This window comes from Mastomys coucha, unplaced genomic scaffold, assembly GCF_008632895.1.
Source record: "Mastomys coucha isolate ucsf_1 unplaced genomic scaffold, UCSF_Mcou_1 pScaffold21, whole genome shotgun sequence".
NCBI classification, from domain to species: domain Eukaryota; kingdom Metazoa; phylum Chordata; class Mammalia; order Rodentia; family Muridae; genus Mastomys; species Mastomys coucha.
In genome coordinates, this window is record NW_022196904.1 from 161,021,419 (window position 1) to 161,038,843 (window position 17,425).

General features: G+C 46.0%; 1 protein-coding gene across 1 annotated transcript in view; it reads left to right on the plus strand.

The window, feature by feature from the left end:
• The first annotated feature begins 8,465 nt into the window (after positions 1–8,465).
• Positions 8,466–17,425, plus strand: part of Mlana (melan-A) — a 12,826-nt gene continuing 3,866 nt past the window's right edge. The window contains exons 1-3 of the mRNA XM_031384804.1: positions 8,466–8,520; positions 10,758–10,848; positions 15,178–15,274. Of these exons, the coding sequence (XP_031240664.1) occupies positions 10,781–10,848; positions 15,178–15,274 (165 nt within the window). The 5' untranslated portion in view covers positions 8,466–8,520; positions 10,758–10,780. The remainder of the gene's footprint in view (positions 8,521–10,757; positions 10,849–15,177; positions 15,275–17,425) is intronic.

The window sequence follows — 17,425 nt, forward strand, 5'->3', positions numbered from 1 at the left end:
GGCTGGCTACAGTGGCCCTCCATGTCCTTTTAGGTAAAGGTTATACACCATACATTTGTATTAAATGCTCTCATCTTAAATTCTAAGATTCTCCAGCCTTTCACACTGATGAGCCTCAGAGGGAATATGAACTAGTCAGTGTAGTTTCCAACTTCAAGGTTATCAGTATAATGCCTTTCATGCTCACTCTAGCTTTGAATAATGACACGGAGACTTACATTTATTTAAAATAGCTTTAGGCCTTTGGTTATTCTAGTTCCCATGTGGCTTATTTCTTCACAGTCTCTACTGTAGTACTGAGGCCTGCTTCTTCCTGGTCAGGCTGGTGAGTTCTCCTGGCCTGTGGCTACCACAACCGGCTTTTTATTAAAACCAATGGGAAGGGAAGAGAGGGAAAGTTTGCAAAATATGTGCAGGTTCTGCTTGGAATAACAACGCCAAAGTCTGGCCTGTAGTCAGATCTCTGTCAGAACAGAAGTCAGCATTTGTATAATACAGAGATAGTCTTTACACAGCATGTAAAAAGAACATCCCTATACAAGGTGTCTAGGTACCTGTAGGTTTTAGTTACATCCTTACATATGGCTTCCAGGAAAAGGAGTGCTCATTTAGGAAGAAGAGCAAGAAACCAGATCCCCAGCCCCCTTTCTGGCACTCTTGGCCTCTGGGCAGAGTAGAGCTGAAGATTTTTTTTTTTTTTTTTTGGCTTTAACACTTTGAGTATCTCTGGCCTCAACAGCAGAGTTGTCGAAGGGGACAATGACATTTTCAGTGTTCATTTGCTTTTGGGGTCTTCTACCCTACATGCTTAGCCAGTTTCTATCTCCTATTCCCATAGCCCGGATGTTGTTATTCGCCTTTGCTGTGCTGGTTTTGAATGGAATTTTAAAGAGAGTAACATTTAAGGAAACATTATAGCTGCTTTTTGCTTTATTTCTCCTTTAAACAAGGTTCAGTCCGAGTTTTGTCTCACTCTGCAGGAACTCTCAGCAGCAGAATGGATCAAAGAGAAGATAAAACCGTCTGAAACCAAAGGACAAAGAAGAACAATCCAATACAGACAATAAATATTTAAAAAACATCAGTGGGAATTCCAAGAATCCCTTGGGGGGGAGTGGAGCCTTCCTGGAGGACACACTTCTCTAGGGCAGTGCTGTGAGACTGTATAGCCTCCTCCTCTCTACTTATACATCACTCTCTGGAGTTTTGGGGCAGCTGAAATGTGAACTCTTGGCTGTCTACTTCAGCAGCCACACCTCCCGACCACGAAGGACCCTTATCTCTTTGGTACAGTAAGCCAAAATAAACTCTTCCATATGCTTTTTTTTGGTCATGTTATTTTATCACAAGAAGTAACTGATACAGAGCATAATATAAGTATTCCATCGATGGCTGGACACCCTGTAGTTACTTGGTTCTCCACATCTGACCAGGCAGAAGTCCATACTGACCATCATCCACTGTGCAGGGACTCTTTTCTACAATTAAGAAGGGGACCTTCACCAGTCTATGTACGGAGATCATTGCAAAAGCAGTTTGATATGTTGTCAGTTTAGTAAAATAATAGTCATAGGTCTGCTCCTAGGGCTTATGAATGGGATTCCATATCTTGGCAGGCCAATCACCATTGAAGCTGCAGGGCTCACATGTAGGTAAGTCTGTTGATGACTTTCCCCTTCCAATAATGAGGAAGCTTTTCCGTCCTTTCTTCCCTCCCTCCCTCTCCTTCCCTCCCCCCCCACACATGATAAAATACTAGATCCCAGATGGCTTTCTCAAACAGTCTATTAGTTATCCTCCCCCCACTTCTTTCTTACTCCCCCATCCCCTCCCTACTTTTTTCTTAGGGTTTTACTGCTGTGAACAGACACCATGACCAAGGCAACTCTTTTGTTTGTTTGTTTGTTTGTTTGGTCTGGTTTTTGAGACAGGGTTTCTCTGTGTAGCCCTGGCTGTCCTGGAACTCACTCTGTAGACCAGGCTGGCCTCAAACTCAGAAATCTACCTGCCTCTGCCTTCCAAGTGCTGGGATTAAAGTCACCACTGCCCGGCCCAAGGCAACTCTTATAAAGACAACATTTAATTGGGGCTGACTTATAGGTATAGAGGTCCATTATCATCAAGGTAGGAGCATGGCAGTGTCCAGGCAGACTGCGTCTGGAGGAGCTGAGAGTACCACCTCTTGTTCTGAAGGCTGCTAGCAGAATACTCATTTCCAAGCAGCTATGACTAGGGTATTAAAGCCCATGCCCACAGTGGCCACACCTCCAAACAGTGCTGCTCTCTGAGACAAGCATATGCAAACCATCACACTACTTAAACTTCACCCCAATTATTCTTCTGTCCCCTTCATACTGCCTGTTCAACTATTCCCCACTCCACCCTACCCTCACCCCCATGCTCTCCCTGATTCCTGGTTCCTGGTTTCAACAGGTATCCAAATTAAACACACAACATTAAAGTCTGTGCCACATTCACATTAGGATCTATACATGAGAAAGAACATGCTGTTGGGTCTTGTTTTTATTGTTTATTTTGTTTTTTTAAAACTTCTTTTAAAATTTATTATTATCATGGGGGGGGGGTGGGACACCATGGCCATATATGGAGGTCAGGTGACAACTTGCAGAGAATCAAACTCAGGTCTTTAGACTTGTGTGGCACAAGTACCTTACATGTTGGCTCCTTGTTCTTTGTTATTTTGAGACAGGTCCTTACTCTGCAGCCAAAGCTTGCCCTAAACTCACTGCATATCCCAGGCTGACCTCAGACTCACAGGAATCCTCCTGCCTTAGCCTCCTGTGGATGCTGGCTCCTTGACCATTGGTGCATCATGTAGCCACTCTGGGGAATGTAGGCAAGGGTCTGTTACTAGACATCGGCTCTCCCGTTGCTATGTCAAATCCCCTGTTGCTATATTGAAGCTGTGGGGTCCAGGGAGTCTTAGGCTCCTCCATTGGTTGGAATGGAAGTCAGAATAGAGTAAGTGACAGGATAAATCTTTTTGCTCAGTGCTGTTGAGGTTTCAAATAAGGTGCCTGAAAGGTTGTCATCGAAAGAAAAAAATCTACTCGAGGTGTTGGCATAGCAGTCGCTACAAGCCAGTATTCCAGCAGCGCAGGCAACCTGAGTGTTTGTATCTGGAGCAAAGTGGTAGAAAATGAGGTCTCAGGATTCCTGCCAGTCACACATCTATTTGGTAAAGGCTGAGGGAAACAGTTATTAAAAACAAAACAGAGACAAAACTCTTTTTTTTTTTTTGTAAGAAACTGCTCTAAAATGTCCCTATCTAATATAAAACAGTCTGCCAAGACATAACACCAAACCTTAAAAGTAAAACACACAGGGTACTTTCTTTACCTTTCCTGATTCCAGAAAAGTCCATTTTCTCTCTGCTCTTTTCATCCCTCCTGACCCAATAGCACCAATGCCTGCACTGCTCTCTAGGCAAGCACCTGGCGCTGTAACCTGCACACATGGAAGTTGATCCACAGCCCAGTCCTTCTGGACAGTGACTGTTCATTGTGACCATGGGATTTCATGTTTCCCTTTGCTCCCCTTGGGAGTAGAGCTGTGTCTCACATCGAGAAAGCTGTCCTGCATGAGTTAGGCTGAAGCCAGACTGACAGCACCCTTCCTGTTGACTGAAATGGATGGTCACTTGGGTGTGTCAGGGAGGAAAAACTGGGTCTGTCTTCCAGGCTTCGACGGCTTCCTAGATTGCCTGCATCACTCATGTACTTACTTCGCACAGCCCCAATATCACTAGACCCTCCCAGTCTAGGCATTGACTTTTTGATTAGACTAATATTAAGCACTGACCCTGAACACCCAGGCTTACCTGGCTTCTTCCCCAGGTGTTTGTGGGTCACAGGAAGTTCACACCAGCCTTTCTCCATCTTCAGGAAGCTAATAGGCTCTGAGCTAGCAGCAATTTTTTTTTTAATTTCTTTCTCCCCATTTTACAGATAAGAACACTGAAGCTCAGAAAGGGAAATCAATTAGTAAGGTGGTACAAGTAATAAACGGTGAAAGCTGGAGTTCAGGGCCATTTGTGATGAGAAAGAAGTGTTTCCACTTGCTGCAGTCCCCAGAGACAGGAGGATGTAAAAATTATGAAACATTGTACGGGAGCTAGGGAGTGTCCACTAGGTGGTGGCAGAGAACCAGTCAGTGGTCTGGGAGGTGCCTGGGTACTAGTTCTAACTGGGGACAAAGGCAGGGCTGGCAATCCAGAACTCATAAGATTTTAATAATAAATTATTATTATTTTTTTAGGTTTCAATTTTGATATAACATTGTAGGGGGCGGTTCTAATGTTAAGGTCCTGTTCCCCAATTGGTTCTTGATCTATCAGTAAAGAAAGTCATGGGCTACTGGACAGTGGTGGCAGACACCTTTAATCCCAGCACTTGGGAAGCAGAGGCAGGTAGATTTCTGAGTTTGAGGCCAGCCTGGTCTACAGAGTGAGTTCTAGGACAGCCAGGACTACACAGAGAAATCCTGTCTCAAAAAACCAAAAAAAGAGAAAAAGAAGAAAAAGAAAAAAAAAGAAAGTCATGGGCTAATTGCTGGATGGTAGGTACAGACAGGACCTCCAGGAGGAAGAGGGAAACAAGGAAAAAGAGGAGGGGTTCACCATGCTTTGGAGAGAGGAGAACTAGACAACTGAGGAGAACTAGACAACCGTGTGAGGTCTTAGGAGGAGTGGTGAGCTGTGGCTACTCCTACAGGTGGGTGGTCAGGGGAGTTTAGCAACTGAAGTTTAGGGCAGGTGGCAGAGATGGGGATAGGAAAATGGTAAGGGCACGATTTTCCAGGTGGCAGATGTAGCGCCCAGCAATTGTGCCAAGAAGGCAAGTTGAAAAGGAACAACTGTGTGTGTGTTCATCCAAGGTTTCAATGGAAACTGGGAGGGAAGGGGCTGGTAGCGTGGTCCGATTTCTGAAGCAAAGGTGGGTAGCACAAAACTATATGCAACATGACATTTTAATTTTAATACAACATTGTCTGAATTCTTTGAAAACTTCAATCAGGAATACACTGCATTTCTATCACATCCACTTCCTATACCCCCACTTCTCCTAGAACCCTCCACTTCCCTTTCCCAACTTTATATGCCCTTTGCCCCATTTTTTCTTTATATTGAAAATAGATTCTTTTCTTATATAATATGTCCTCTCCTTCTACTCCTGCCCATTTCACCTCACCTCCTCTCTCTTCCAGATAATCCATTCCCTTTCTCTCATTAGAACAGGCTTCTAAGAGTTAACAACCAAACATTACAAAATAAAGTATAATAAGAAAAAGCAAAACCATCACACTGAAGCTGGACAGGGCAACCCAACAGGAGGAAAAGAGCCCCAAGAGCAGACACGAGAATCAGAGACCCACTCATTTGCATACTCAGGAGTCCCATACTAATCTAAGAGCTATAATGCACAGGGACCTGGTGCTTGCTGCTTCAGTCTCTATGAGCTTACACATACCTTGCAGAGTTGATTCAGGGGCCTGTGCTCTTTCCTGTCTGATGCTTAACAATCTCTCTGCCTCTTTTTCCTCCGAGTTCCCTGAGCTCCGAGGGAAGGGATCTGATGGAGACTACCAATTTAGACTCTTTACGTATAATGTCTGGCTATGGGTCTCTGCATCTGTTCCCATCTGCTACCAGAGGAAGCTCCTCTGGTGATGACTGGATAAGGCACCAGTCTATAGATATAGCAGAATATCACTAGTAGTAATTTTAGTGATTTTTTTTTCAGGCCAGTAGCGTTTGGGTTTACCCTAGGTCTCTGGGTTATCTAGGCTCTGGTTCTTGGTCCCCAAGCAGTGTTGGGTATGGGGTTTGTCTTGTGGAGCGAGCCTTGAGTCAAATCGGATGTTGGTTGGTTGGTCACGTTCACAGGTTCTATGCCATGTTGCCCTGGCATATTGGGCAGACTATGGGCCTTTAAAAATCTCCTGACCTAGTACCAGTTCTAGGGGCTGAGATCATGTTCTGGTTCTGTCCCAATGCCGTTACACTGGTTGTTCTACCTGAGATGTTTTTCCTCCTTCTTTTTTCTTTTCTTCTTCTTCTTCTTCTTCTTCTTCTTCTTCTTCTTCTTCTTCTTCTTCTTCTTCTTCTTCTTCTTCTTCTTCTTCTCCTCCTCCTCCTCCTCCTCATCCTCCTTCTTTTTAAGATTTATTTATTTATTTATCTTATGTATATGAGTACACACTGTAGCTGTACAGATAGTTGTAAGCCTTCATCTGGTTCTTGGGAATTGCTTGCTCCAGTCAACCCCGCTCACTCCAGTCCACTCCACTCACTCAGTCCCTGCTTGCTCCAGCCCAAAGACTTATTTATTATTATACATAAATACACTGTAGCTGTCTTCAGATGTACCAGAAGAGGGGGTCAGATATCATTACAGATGGTTGTGAGCCACCATGTGGTTGCTGGGATTTGAACTCAAGACCTTTGGAAGAGCAGTCTGTGCTCTTCTTACCTGCTGAATCATCTCACAAGCTCTTTTTTTTCTTTTCAGCTGGGCCAGGGATTGAACACGGGGAGTCACCCGTGTGCTGCCACAAAGCCACAGCCTTATAGCCTCTCCATATTATCCCAGCCTTTTATTTTCTGCTGGTTCGTTCTCTGTTAAAAATGTTAGTCCTTTGCAAAAAGGCTCCCCCAAGAATGAGCTCCTCTTTTTTCTCTGTTTTGTGTGTCCCTTGCTAATTTTAGTAACTAAGCTTCCAGTAGGCTATTGCCCTCACAACAAGCTCTTGCTCATAGCCCAGCATGGAAACTAGAGAGTCGCAGGCTTGAGAGGAGGTGGCGCTCAGATGCAAGGGGGAGGGGATCTCTGTGGTCAACTCACCCATGTCCTACCCGATGAAGACTCCTTAATCTGGGAGGGCTTGTCTGTTTGTGATAGTTACAGACAGCCAGTCAGCAAAGATGGCTCTGTCCCATCGCTCATATTGATGTTTATGTAGAGTAGAATTACCCTGGTTTAGTGAGAGTCCAAGTAGGCCCACCTTGAAAAGGAAAATTTCACCTGTCTCTTGCAAGTGCCTGGAAACTCACAATCCCCAGTGGACAGTTATTCCCAGGGCCACCACAAACAACAAGAACATGGACTGTGGGACTTGCTTTATACATCTCAGCCCACACAGGCTCTGCATCTTTGATGTGGAAGGGCAGCATCTAGTCAAACTTGGACTTCAGATCGACTGTATACATATTTGGAAGCAGAAATTGGCCTCGAACTTGAGATCTTACCTCAGCTTCCCAAATGCTAGTAGTGTAGGTGTGAGCCACCTTGCTCTGCTCACAAAATACTTTTCTTTTTAGTGAAACTTTATCTCAGCAATGTGAGACGTTTTAATTTTTTTTGAAACTTTTAAAATAAAATTTTATGTAAAAGTTTGAGAATTTCATACAAGATATTTTTTTGTCACATTCCTTCTCCACCTTCAAGAACTTACCCTCACTCTTAACCTCTTTACCTACCCAACTTGGAGTTCTCATCATCATCATCATCTTCCCTCTCCTCTTCATCTTCCCCCTCCTCCTCATCTTCCCCTCCTCATCTTCCCCCTTCTCCTCATCTTCCCCCTCCTCTGCATCCTCCCCCTCCTCTTCATCTTCCCCCTCCTCTTCATCTTCCCTTTCCTCCTCATTCCTCCCATCCCACATCTTCCCCCTCCTTCTCTTCCTTCTTCTCCTCTTCCTCCTCTTCTTCATCCTAAAGTACAGTTTGTGTTGCCAAACTACTCTCAGGAGTGGGACCTGTCCTGGAATGTGGTCACACCACCAGAGAAAACTCACTCTCTCTTCAGTGTCTATCAAATGACAGCTCTACAGCTGGGGGAGGGGCTTTGTCTCCTTTGATCTTGTCCAGACTGCTGTGAGTTCCCGTGTGCAACTGCCCTGCTGTGTCTCCTTGAAGTCAGCCTCCCCTCTGACTACTACAACCTCTTCTTCCTGAAAGAGCCTGGAGCCGGGCTCGGAGGAGGTGTGTGACACATGACATGTGACACTCAAGTTGCACTTAGAGCTGAGCATTCCACAGCCAAGGAATTCCTAGAGAAGTATTACATTAGGCACATGACAAAAAACACTTGTTTATCTGAAATGTAAGTTTAACTGGGTACCCTGTAATTTACCTGGCCGCTTAAAGAGGAATGGCTTGCCTGAGGCAAAGTGTTGGGGCTGGGGAAAGCACAAGCCATCAAGGATTCTATTCTATTCTTCCTTCCTTTCTTTCTTTCTTTCTTTCTTTCTTTCTTTCTTTCTTTCTTTCTTTCCTTCTTTCTTTCTTTCTTTTTTTAAAGGGTAAAATGAAGTTGGTTTCTTTCATGCCAAATAAGCAATCAAAGACAACCCACTAGGAATCCAAAACTCATGACTATCATGAGACTCAAGATCAAGAATGAAAAAAAAATTATTATTTTTTTTTAAGCTTAACAGGCAGAGAAGCTGTCTTGACATACACACAGCCAGTCAGCAGGGAGAACTGCTCCTCGGGGAAGGTAAGAAGAGCACTGGCTTCTTGTTAATTGTACACTGTTCTTCCAGAACAGGGCTTGCGGACACCTCTGTCTCCCCTCTGGGCCTTATTGAAGCTCAAGTGGCTGCAGAGTTTCCATGTTTGTAATGGTCTCACCTTTGGAGTCTCTTAGATTCTTTCTCATTCCTCCAAGGTTGTCGAGAATATCGATGTGTGTGTATGTGGTGGGGAGGTGGGGTGGTGACAGAAACCCCTTTGCCTGTCACCCAAAGGGACTTCTGTTGGCTTCACTGCGGTGCTGTATGCTTACCCTGGAACTGTTTGCAGAGGCTCTGAGCAGAGTTAATTGAGTTTCTTGACTATCAGTGCAGGGCTTGCCTTACACTACCCAGCTGAGGTGGTCTCAGAGTTCAACTGCAGTTTCCTTTTTATACCGGGAAGAGCAAATTACATGCAAAATGCCCCTGCTGAAAGGAGTCACATTCTGGACTCAACGAAGTCTTGATTTTTGCCCTCCCATTATCCCTGTTCTTCAAATTGGAGCTAATTAGTGAAATTCCATGGGGGTAGACCCTTAAAATTTATAATAACAGCAATTTTAAAAAGGCAAAATCCTGACCATAATGACAAGGGATGAAGCTCTGTTATTGTATTTTACTGAGCTCATGGTAGTTATGGTCACTGTAGTCCGTGAGATTCTCTTGTTATTATTAATTTATGCACATTTTGGGTTTTTGAAAAGTTTTTGTTTTGGGTGTAGTGGCACACACTTTTAATTAATTCCAGTACTTGGAAAGCAGGGACACACAGATCTATATAAATTCAAGGCCAGCCTAGTCTACATATTTCATCCTAAGATAGCCAGAGCAATGCAGTGAGTTTCTGTCTTAAAAAAAAAAATAGCTTTTCTTTCCTAGAATGAGACCCGGACAGACAGGAATAGGAACTAAATTGGAGGGAAAGAAGCTCCTAGACAAAAGGAGGTCCTGGCTTTCTCAGTCTGCCTTGGGTGCTCTGCATTTGGCCAACAAGCACAGGGTCCCTTGTCCAAAAGTGGGTTTGGAAGATGTGCTCTGTCACTGTTACCCTGGCCATACTCGGGCTGGGTGCCCTGGGAAACACTTCTGATTGAACACTGCAAACTTCTGCTCGGCCACAGATTGATGACAGTGGTAATTTTGGAGAAAAATAAACCATCCTCTTTTGTTTCTTTCCTCCTCCCCTTCCCCCTTCCCCTCCCCCCTCCCCATCTCTCCCTCTCTTTCCCCTTCTTCCCCTTCTTACCTCTCTCCCTCTCTCTTCCCCCCTCCTCCCTCCCTTTCACCCTCTCTCCCTCTCTTTCCCCTTCTTTCTCTCTTCCCCCCTTTCTCTTCCCCCCCTCTCCCCCTCTTGCCCTCTCCCTCCCTCTCCCTCCACTCCTCTCTCCCTTTCTCTCCCCCTCTCCCTTTCTCTCTCTCTCTCTCTTCCTCTCTCTCTCTCTCTCTCCCTCCCTCCCTCTCCCCTCTCTCTGTTGTTTTGTTTTTGTTTTGTTTTGTTTTGTTTTTGAGACAGAGAGTCCTGTGTAGCTTTGGCTGTCTTCAAACTCACAGAGATCCACCTGCCTCTGCTTCCTGAGTGCTGGGATTAAAGTGTGTGCCACCTCTGCTTGGCTTCTTTTATTGTTTTATTTTTACATTTATTATTTTATTATTATTATTTACTAGTTATTTATTATTTACTGTTAAGTATTAATTTATTATTACATTGTGTGTGTATGTGTGTGTGTGTATGTGTGCTTGTCACAGTGCATATGTGGGACTCAATAGACTATGCCATGGGGCCCTCTCCCACCTGTAACAGGGTTCTGGGGCTCACACTCAGATTGCCAGACTCACGTAGCAACCTCTTTTCCCACTGAATCATCCCTCTGGTTCCAATGATGCCCTAGGCCAGCAAAAGTCAAGAGAGAATGACTATATTCCTCTCACGAGTTTATTGTAGAGTCAAGCTAAAGGCTGGAGAAGACACTCCCCTGTGACAACTCAGTTTTAAAGCGGTTTCCTTTGTAGTCTCTTCTTAGAACTTAGTTTCCCAGTAAGTAGAAGGCTTCAGAGTTTGAGCTATTTCGAAAGCTCTTGGAATTAATGAGATGGGATGTGAATCTCCACAGGGTAGACTCAGAGGGCCAGCCTAGCTGATACCCATCCTGGGAATAGTCTCTGTGAGATGCGTGAGGATGTTTTGGATACACTAAGCAATGCCTATGTGCCCTTCCTTTAGGTGTCCTGTGCTGAGTCCACACAATGCCCAGAGATGTTCACTTCGGTTCTCCCAGGAAGGGGCACAGCCACTCCTATGTCACTGCTGAAGAGTAAGTTACAAAGCAAACCTTCCGGGATTCCCAGTTTGCCATTTGCAGACACAGCCTACTGACTTCCACAAGCACATGCCCACCTGTAACTTTCTCTAGCATTTACTCTCCCCAAAGAATAAAACCATGCCACCAAGGGGAGACCTGGAGGTCCTACAGTGGTCTAACTCACTGTTCTCTGGGGCCAAACAGTCGGGAAGATACAAGTGAGAAAAGTTAGATATTGCTATTTTTGTCTGCGTTCTTGAGACTTGGTTGTTGGTTCCCAAGTTGGGAAACATGTGCCCAGGACTCGGATACCTCTTTCCTCAAGCCTATTCACCAACTCCTCTCAAGACTCCTGCCGGGGCTGTAGACAGAGTAAAGTTGCTAAAGAGCCAGTGGGGTGAGGGGCACGTGTGTGGGTCTCAGCCTGCGTGCGGAAGATGGTAGCCATGACTTGTGCACGAGAGCTCCATCCTCCAGAAAGGTGTTTGAGCTTCTGGGTTAATTAGTAAGAAGGATTTATGCGATTATGACTTCTAAGAACTAAGAACTAAGTGCATGATTCAGAGATACTATTCTGTATCTCTTTAAAGGTCTAGAGTCCAGTGGGAGAGTTAGGCAGGGAGTCATTCCAGCGCATGTACGCGCCCTTAGGGCAACAGAGGACAAACTCTGCAGGGGCTAGGACTGGAAGGGTGTGGTCGGAGCTGAACCTGAGTGGGGACTCCAGACAGGCTTTCATTTAGAGTCGTGGTTCTCAACCTTCCTAATGCTGGGACTCTGTTAGTTCCCCATGTTGTAGTGGCCCTCCTCCCCCAACCATAAAATTATTTCCACTGTTACTTTACAACTGTAAATTTCTTAGTGTTATGAATTATAATGTAAATATCCAATATGTAGGATATCTGATATGCGACCTTTGTGAAAAGGTCAATCAATGGGGGGGGGGGGTTGCGACCCACAGGTTTAGAACCTCTGTTTTAGACAGTCTCTTAGCCGTCAGCTCAGAACCCCTGCAGATCTGCTCCCCTTGTAGAAAGACTTGCTTGAAAATCTTACTGAGATGACACAGAATCAGCCAACAAACAAGGAAGGCATCATCAATGCAGTCCAGCTGCGAGCATTTCCCAGGGGATTTTCCACAGCACAGCATACCCAGTTGGAGAGGTAGGGGAAGTGATACATTGTAACAAATTGTCTCCACAGCATTCTATTTAGGTGGGAGATGCATTGTATAGTGCAGTTTCTGCATCTTTAGGATGACACCACAGACTCTCTGAGCTAGAATTTTTGTTCTCTCTCACTCAGTAGTCCAGGAGTGTTAGCCTGTCAGTTCCCTTCTTTCTCTGTTGGTCACCTCTGCACATCGCCTCTGTCTAAGTGAGGATGCGATGCCATCTTCTTTGTGTTTCCCTGTCAGAAAGTGAGAAAACAAGGGAAGGCTGGGGCCGTTGTTTCCCGCCATCCCCCACATCATGACGCCTGCATCTGCCTACTGTGTTGTATGTGGGAACAGCTTAGAGAAACAAGGTGTGTTGCTGGATGTGGTGATGTTGGAATTTTTTATTTTATTTTATTTTGGTTTTTCGAGACAGGGTTTCTCTGTGTAGCCCTGGCTGTCCTGGAGCTCACTCTGTAGACCAGGCTGGCCTCGAACTCAGAAATCCACCTGCCTCTGCCACGTGTGCCACCACTGCCAGGCAGGCCTGTTTGCCTACGAAGCACTAAGCTGGTGGGTTAAAGACAGCAAATACTTGCACAATCTCATCCACAGGAGGCTGAAAGCTAAGTCTTCCTTTGTGATGCATAGCCACCGGTCTCAGTGGGCAAAGCCAGCGGTGGCTCCCACAGCTAACAGTGTGAAGAGCTGCTGGGAGAGGATGCTGAACAGACTCTGCAGACCTAGAGCAGGGCATAGGAAAGTGGGTTTGGAGTTGGGGACAACAGCTTATGAAGGGCACCTGTGACTTACTACCATCATATACATCATATTCACACACACACACACACACACATCATCATCATCATCATCATCATCATCATCATCATCATCATCTAACCCCTTCACTGAAGGTTTGTGCTTTCGCTTTTACACCTTGACCAAAGTCTTTATTCAGGGGCAGCGAGTACTATGGTGTCTTCCCTGAGAGGATAGGAGAGATCCTGGGTTCCAGCACCTCTGGGTTCCATCGGGAGAGATACTCCCACTCAGTCGGCATCTGTGGATACCGTGGTTTCCATCAGCATCACCGGAGGCTCCAGCATAGTGCAGTGACACCTTTTACCTCAGTCCATGAAGGAAGCGACCGTCCAGTACTTGAAGTACGGCACGTGATTTTTGGCAGGGGAATGAAAGAGACCAGTGAAGAATACAAGAAAATCACTGCACAAGGCCATCGATATCAGGATTCATCCTGAAAGGCGCCCGCCAAGTCATCTGGCTGCCTTGTTTAAACAGGAGGGTCGGATGTAGTGGGGCGCGGGGCAGAGGCGTGTGTATTGAAGTGATATATCTCTGAGATTCTTGGAGGATATTTCTCCTCCTTTGAAATCTGCCAGTGGTAGGAGGAAGTGTAATATAAAGTGAGCCCCCATCGCCAGTCAAAAAGGGCTACCCTCTGGAGTATCAGTAGACAGGGCTTCTCACAGTTGTGGGAATAAGTCATCCAGGCAGCTTGCCTAAACTCAGATTCCTAGGTGCTATCTTCAAGAGGAGTCAGTTTAGGCCGGGAGTGGGCCCCCAGGGTCTGTACTTTAACTGTGCCTCATGTGACTTCCCCAAGGTGTCTGGGTCACTGAGGAGCCTGCGAGGCAAGGGAGCAACTTCCTCTGGCGTGTCTGGCATTCTTTGATGTTTTACGCTTTCAATCACTTGAGTGTGTTCTAAGTAAAAGATGACTGTGCATAAAGAGCTGGAACAGAGCTGTCTGTGTCAGGATGCTCAAAGGGAGAGTACAGGGTGAACTTAAGAGCGAGAGCATGCTGGGCATTGTGTCAGCTGCCTTCAGTCATGAGAACTCTTGAGCACTCTTTGTGACAGTTTCACCTTAGGAGACAGTTCTTCCAGGAAAGCACTGCACAGAGGACGTGGGCCTGGCCCGAATCCTAGCTCTCACGACGGCTGTCTAGGACCACTTACTCCCCTACATGCTGGCGGTGCAGTCTTGAGCATCTTGTAAGCTTGACAACAGCTGTAAAATGAACAATCCCTAGCTCAGAGGATTGCTGCATAGTGCCTGGCACAAAATGGTGTTCAGAGGAGGTCCCGGTGCCTGGGATCTGGAAGCTTGGGCCAAGCAGTTTGTAGCTCTACAAAGGCTCCTGGGGCCTTTGCAGCTACTGTAAGGGATTGTCCTACACAATCAGGGTAGAGCTTCCCCCAGAACGGCCATCCTCTGGGTCTCTCCATCCCATTTGGAGTTGAACAGGACACGCTTGATGGATCCACAGCGCAAGATGGAAGTAGGCATTCCTGTCTGAACTCCCTCCCCTGCACCCTGCAGCCACTCAATCTTGTATGCACCATCCGGCCCCGCAGGGCATTTCTTAGCAAGTTCATGGCCACATACAGTGTCCTGTTCTCAGTGCTGATCACACTAGATAAGCACTTGGCAGTGCTGTGCAGGAATGCACACCCCAAGCTCTGTTTCTGGGGCTTTTGTGGCAACTGTCACAGGGGTCTCTGGACACAGAACATAAATGGCTGGCTTAGAGCCTCAAAACAGAGTCCCAGTGCTCAGAACCAGATACATAGATAAGTGACTGTATTGCTCTGTATCGGGTCCAGCTCAGACTCCTCTGCCCACGCCATAGGGGGTCAGAGCAGAGCAGAGTTTAAGGCAGGGATAGCCTCAGGTTCAACCCCTGACTCAGACTTGTGATAGCCCTGGGTGGCAAGCCCTCTCTCTGAATTTATTTCTTCCTCTGTGAAGTGGATGTAATAAATGGCATCTTACGCTACAGATTATTATGAGAATTATCATAATTGGTTAGCACAGCCACTGGCTCAGAGTCAGTGTTCATTTCTATTTCTTTTTATCTGAATTGAGTTGGAAAAAAAAATTGCTCTAAATAAGCCATGTTGAGAAGAAAAGATTCTTCTACTTCAGTAAATAAACTACCCACATGAATGTCAGATGCCAGGGCAGCCCTTATGCTTGGAACTTGGGCACTAGGCCCCGTTCTTGGATACTGGAGCTGTAGGTCTGGTTAGGTGCCCTGTATGGAGATTAGATTAGAAGATGCTTTCCTGGATCAGAAAAAGGGAGAAGGTTGGTTGCTGTCTCATCAAAGTCTGGAACGATGTTTCTGAGCTCTATTGGACATGCCTATCTCTTGGTCCAGGGCTGCAGGGATTGGCATCCTGATTGTAGTCCTGGGGATTTTGCTGCTTATCGGCTGCTGGTACTGTAGAAGACGAAGTGGATACAGAACCTTGACGGTGGGTAACAGTCCCCTGAAGGGGCTGATCCTTCCTCTGAACTTCCGGGGATGCCCATGAATGTATGTACATGTGTGGACATATGCGATGGTATGGGTGTGGAAACTGAGGATGCCCGTGAATGTATGTGCATGTGTGGACATATGCGGTGGTATGGGTGTGGAAACTGAGGACAACTTTTTGGAGTTGGTTGTCTCCTTCCACCTTGTGAGGGTTTGGGATCACACTCAGCTTGTCAGTCTGGGTGACAAATATTCTTCTCTGCTGGGTTGGGTCCCCGCCGAATTCTTCTGTCTTCTAAGTAGCCCATGGTTCCCAGCATCTTACTGAGAATCGCACCGGGAGGAGAAAAGCATTCTCCCCACAGCGTAAGGAGCACCACTGAGAATCTTCCCGCATCCATCCAGCCATCTATATTGGTCCTGTAAGGCTCACATGCTAACTTGTCATAGCAGTGACATCAGGAAGAGAGCCTCAGAAACCTGAATGCATGTGGAGGTTCCAAAACAAAGTCTGGGTGTTTTGAGGCCAGCAAGGCATAGCAAGGTAGGAAAATTTAAATGTGGTCTCAAAGGAAAACGAAGTGCTTCCCAGTGAAAACAAATCTTTAAGGATGAAAGCCACTGGATGGGAGGGGTGGCTCTGCAGATAAGTGCACTGGCTGCTCTTCCAGAGGACCCAGGTTCAGTTCCCAGCACCCACATGGTGGCTCACAGCCACAGGTTCTCTGCAGTCCCAGAGAATCTGTCAGCCTCTTCTGGTGTCCCCAGTCACCAGGAATGCACATGGTGCACAGGCATACATTCTGGCAAGACACCAGACATTATAGAAATTCAATCAATTAATTAATCAATCAAGCCACTAGCTAGGTATGGTGGCACCTATGTATAACTCAAGCACTCAGATAGAAGGGCAGAGTTCCAGCCACCACAGGATAATAGGAAAAACCTGTTTAAAAAAAAAATAATGATAAAGCACCCATCCCCACCCCCAAACAGGCTTTCAACCACATCAACTCAAAATTAGATTATCATCAAATGAACAAAAGATATTGTCATAGAAACAGCAAGAGTATACTAAAAAACAAAGCACTGAGCTCAGGTACGTAAAATATGGCAAAGTGGACTGAAACTTTTAGGAGTGTGAACCCTCTCAGATTCTGACCCACACTGACTCTCAAGACTGCAGAAAACCTTTGGTCTGTCTTCTTAGAGGAAGGACCCAACCTCCTCCCCCACCCCCAGTACCAGCCATAGTGCAAAATTCTTGGAAGGCATCTGAACTCTGCCTGGAGAATCCCGAATTTCAGCCCCAAGTTTCAGCCCTGCCTCCCAAGCCTGGATCATGCTCACATTTATTAAATGCCCACTGTCTAGGGTCCCAGTTGAAAGGCTTCTTTGCCAGGAAAAAGGCTGTGTCTGTGTCTCGCTTTCTCTGGCTGACCTTTTTTAGCTGAGGATCCAGAATGTGGTCCAAAGAGGCAAGGTACACGGGTACCCACACATCACCAAGCAGAGTCCTCTAGAGAGTTCATACTAAAGTGTGAACAAGACTCCAGGTAACCTGTGGGAAAGCCTGGCATTGCCTTAAGCCTAGGACTTCTGTCCATAGGACACCTGCCACTGTGTGTGTACGATGAGCAGGGGAAGGACGTCAGCTTGTGCCATTCAGTTCCATCTGTGTCCCTCTAGCATGGAGTGATGACACTCCTTGCACTTGGTTATTGATTAGTTGATCTTCTCGTTCGTCTTCCCCCTCTAGAAAGACAGGCACATAAAAGTCACTTGGGACTGGCAGTGGTGGCAAGCATCCCAACACCTGGGAGCAGAGGCAGGTGGATCTCTGAGTTTGAGGCCAGCTTGTTCTACAGAGCAAGTTCCAGGACAGCCAGGGCTACACGAAAATAAAGTAGCAGTCAATAGGTTGTAGGATTTCGCTTTATTGTCTACTGCTGACTTGCTTTATTAATTTTTCCATTAGTGGCTCTATTCTATACTTAATGTTAGCATTTTGTCTAGGCTCTGCCCAACAGTTACCTAGCAACAGCCAGGTACCAGGCTTGAGTATAAGAATTGCTTGTTAGTGTATGTTCTCTCTACCTACTCTCTCTCTCTCTCTCTCTCTCTCTGTCCCTCCCTCTCTCCCCCTCCC